This window comes from Pteropus vampyrus, unplaced genomic scaffold (genome assembly GCF_000151845.1).
Source record: "Pteropus vampyrus isolate Shadow unplaced genomic scaffold, Pvam_2.0 Scaffold605, whole genome shotgun sequence".
Lineage (NCBI taxonomy): Eukaryota > Metazoa > Chordata > Mammalia > Chiroptera > Pteropodidae > Pteropus > Pteropus vampyrus.
The window spans coordinates 70,254-74,492 of record NW_011889386.1 but is presented as its reverse complement, the minus strand read 5'-3'; the positions used below and the strand labels follow the sequence as shown (position 1 = coordinate 74,492).

The window sequence follows — 4,239 nt, the reverse complement described above, 5'->3', positions numbered from 1 at the left end:
ACAAGAATTCAGAAGTGAGGAAGGCACAGGGGAGGGAGCGGGTGGGACAGGGCAGACAGAAGGGGTCCAAAAAATCCCTGGGGTCTCCGGGCGTAGAGGTGAGATTCAAGGACTCCTTTCGAGTTTGACATAAAAGCACATTTTGTTTTTGTTGTCAACAGGTAAAGACAAACTTTCCACCCTGTATCGTAACCCAGCCACTCAAAACGCCATTAGCCATCAGCCGCTCTGGGATCCCTATGGTGGGCGTCGGAATGCAGGGGTGACAGTTTCTGACACTAGCATACTGTGCTTAGTTATGTAGCTTTGGCTCAGTTGTCGTAGCAACCACTAGGACTGTCCATCCTGGGATGTGGGTCCCCAGCAACATCTGAGCCCCCAACTGTACCCTCGACTCACATGGATCGGAGACAAAGCACAGAAAGAACGTTTGGTAGAAATGAGAGGGACAGTTAAGGTCTGGAAGCCAGGTCAGAGCCCAGGATCCACTTCTGTGGACTCGGAAATATGTCCTTTCAACAACCCTGGGCAGAATCCTGACGTCACCGCAACGTGGAAGCTGACAGCCTCTGCAATGGGGTGCATCTTGCCGTAGCTGTGATGCATTGTGATACGGTCATCGCTGGCCAGGTGGCAGAGCAAGTGGTCGTCAGTGTTCCACACCTGTGAACGTGGCCGTGGCCGTGGCCGCGCCATACACTGAGTTATGTATGTCGATGGGTCTACACATGTGCTTACCTGACATCTAAAATGCGCTTAAAATAGTTAGACTATGATTTGGCATCAAAAGAGAAAATCGTTGAATGCACAAAAATGTGAGGGATGCAAAAGCGAGCAATTTCTCATTGGAGGAAATATCGAATTTTCGTATTTTCTTGCAACTAACAACCAACACCCTAGAGGATTCAAACAAGGAATGTGCCACAAGTAGATGACGCCGTGCTACGCATTAGGAACAAAAGGACTCATAATCTCATCAAAAATGCAAATGAAGGCAGATGACATCGCCACACCTCCTGGACCAGATGTATTACAAAGCAACGCAGTATGGCCGTGACCCAATGATGGTTCAAGAAATACCATCATTAAGCCATGTGTCATCATTTTATCGTTTAAAAAAAAAAAATTCTTAGGGTTGCGTAAAAAGGGACATCCTGGCGATAGCGTCTTCGATTCACCCAAATCTCTTACATGTAAGTTGACCCTGGCTCTCCACCGACCCATCTTCTTTGCCACGTCAATACATCTTGGTGGCTACTCTTTGGGGGGGCGGTCCCTGCTTTCTCAAATCTGCCTTCAGGAAATGACGAACGACCTCGTTCTGAGCGACTTGTGAAACCGATAAATACTTTCTCGAAAGCGGGGACACGGAGCAGGGTACAACGAGCGCCTCTGGGGAGCTGTGCCCGCACCCTGAGCAGCCGCAGCAAAGCCAGCATCGGCTTCGAGGGTCCGTCCACGGCACGTGCACGCAGAACGTCTACCGACGTGGGGCGGGCGTGGGGGGAGGGGTGTTGGATTTTCCCAGCGACATCAGAACTGAGAGGAGTCGCTGAAGGAAGGCGAGCGTGCGCATTGACGAGAAGAACGTCACCGGGAGGGTTGGTGGTTGGTCCGGACCGCGACCTGAGGCCGGGGACTATACGATCCATGCCATTGTGTGATCTCCCTTGGTGATCACCCCGCACTGAGCTGACACGTCCGAGGACACACCTGTCGGGGCTTGATGCGTTCAGAGCTAGAACTTTGCATAGTGAGGAGCCAAAAGGCAAGAAAATGAAGCTATTGACCAAAAAAAAAAAAAAAAGGTTAAATGATGCTTCATGGGCTCTAGATAGGACTCAGCAGTAAACTAAAAGAGCAAGGGCCAGGTGGCAGTGCCTCCACCTTCCCGGCTCAAAAGATCACCTGGGGAATCCGTCAGACACGCAGGTTTGGGGGGACCGATGTGCTAGACTGACACCTGCCTCTGGAACCTGGGTGCCAACAGACGCCCCAAAGCTGTGTTATCCTGTGACAGCCGCGGTGAACAGCGGGCAGGCGGCCTCCCTGAACTTGGAGGGCTTACGGAAGGAGGGATGATGCAGAGCAGGTGCAGACAGAAAGTGGAAGCTCTGGATCTAGCGGGGGAAGGAAGTGTCAGATACAAGCATCCTGGCAGACAACAGCTCCAAGGGGTGCCGGTGGCTGGAAACATATGACCCCCCAAGGAAGAAACGCGTTCCCCAAAACAAAAATATAATTCCCTGCAGTAGATTTGGCCATGTACAGCCTAGATGTCTCCACCCCCCATGACTGACGTGAATATTCCTAACTCAGGGTGTTGAGAGTTGACAGTTCACAGCCAAACTCCCCTTTCCCCACCAGGGGACCGTACTTGGTTGAAGAGAGAGACTTAGCTCAAGGCCACGTGTCTGTAGGGAGAAGCCCATCTCCACTGACTGGTCGATGCTGGAGTACAAAGGACCAAGCTCCTTGTCCCATTCTGGATGACCTTCAACGCTCCAGAGGGAGCTGCAGGACCCACTGGGGCTGTGACTGTGACTGCATGGCAGCCACCTCCACCTGCTGCCCCGTGCTTCGTCCTTCACTTCCCCTTGGGGATTGAACTTGAAAATACTACACAGTAACATTGAGATTTTGAGCTCCGAGCTCTGCAAACAGCACAGCCTGTGATACACCTTCATCGGGTGTGAGGGAGTGTGCTTCCTGCAGTTGAGAGGCTTCTGCATAAAAAAAAAGCCACTTTGCAATAAAGGAAGGAGCTGTGTGGCATATTTCCTGAATGACAGCAGTACCTTGAAGACATTCAGCAAGCCGTGGCAGGTCGGAGCAGCTGCAGGAAGTGTGGCCCTTCCAGGGGGACAGGAAGTGGAAACCCGTGGGTCAGCTGGCGAGGTGGGGTGCAGCCCAAGTGAGGCGGGGAGGAGGCTTGAGAATTAAATGCTAAATCGAGCTGTTATTCAGAGCCTGCAAGGTGCTGATCAGCCCTGAAGACTCCTGCTGGGGTTACTGGCCAAGTGTTTACGCAGGCGAGCAGGGAAACCTAATCATTCATTTCCTCCGGCCAATAACCCATGGGGAAGCTTTAGATCGAAGGCTGGGGACCGGCCCAGGCTTTCTCGCTGCATACCCACACCTTTTGAGTTGCACACCCTTATCTGTCACACCGTATACCCACAGCACCAAGGAAAATGGGTAAACACAGTCTTTAAACTATAATTCATAGAAACAGATATCAAATGAATTCCCCAAACCCGTGGGATCTTCTGTCTGGTCTGTCATTTCTCATTGTCTGTCTCTCGGTCCCTCTCAGCTCCCTCCCGCTGAGGGGACGTCACCCTGCTCTAAGAAACTGTCCTTTGTCTCAGACTCTGGCGTGGGCTTGAATTCCCTCGGGGCTCGGTCAGGAACCCTCCCAGTCCCTCCTCAGGTCTCTGAGTCTGCCCTTGGGGAATGGTCCCGCATCACAAGCACACATGTCATTTCAAGTCCCAGCAAGCTCTCTCTCAATCCACCGAGCTGCTTTAGGAGGCGTTACAACTTCTCTGATACGTTTTTTCCTGAAAGAGAATCGTTACTCTGGAGGTATAAACACCGAAGAAGAACAAATTGTTGTTTCGACATGTTTCAACGTGCCTATTGCTGCTATGTTTCATCTGTGCTTTTAAAAGCGACCGTAGTGTGAGGAACGATAGAAAAGTTTTTTTTAAAAAACATATCCGCACCTTTCCAACGTTTTCATGAAGAATTAAAGTCAGTATCAAAGCAGAAAAAAAAAAAAAATAATGCAAGAGCAAAGTGGAAAACCAATTTAAAAACTTAACTTTACATGACCCTTAATCTCATCCTTTACCATAATTCTCTGGAAAGATGCTACTTAGCTGCAAATTTACAACTCCCTAAAGTATACTTCAGGTAACACATAATGTTTGGGTGTCTTCTTAGCTCTTTCTTTGTTTTTGTTGTTGCTATTTTGTTTTTATGGTAGGATGCTTCATATATTAAAAAAAAAAAAAGAAAAAAAGAAAAATAATCAGGAGAAACTTGAGCAAAAACTAAAGGCAGGTCGCCAGCCACTAAAACAATGACTTCACAAGATCTCTGAGCCAAATGGGATCTCAACCCCATCCTGCCTGCTAAGGAGAGTGTACGCTGAGTGTAATTATCCATAACCAGTTAAAAATCATCTTATTGTTATGTCAAAGCGTATGAAGGGTTCTTAACATTCTCCTTCTC

General features: G+C 49.2%; 1 protein-coding gene across 1 annotated transcript in view; it reads right to left on the bottom strand.

Moving 5' to 3' along the window:
* ANOS1 (anosmin 1) overlaps positions 1 to 606 on the bottom strand; it is a 143,771-nt gene extending 143,165 nt beyond the window's left edge. The window contains exon 1 of the mRNA XM_011384651.1: positions 547 to 606. Coding sequence (XP_011382953.1) covers positions 547 to 606 — 60 coding nt within the window. The remainder of the gene's footprint in view (positions 1 to 546) is intronic.
* Positions 607 to 4,239: the final 3,633 nt, after the last annotated feature.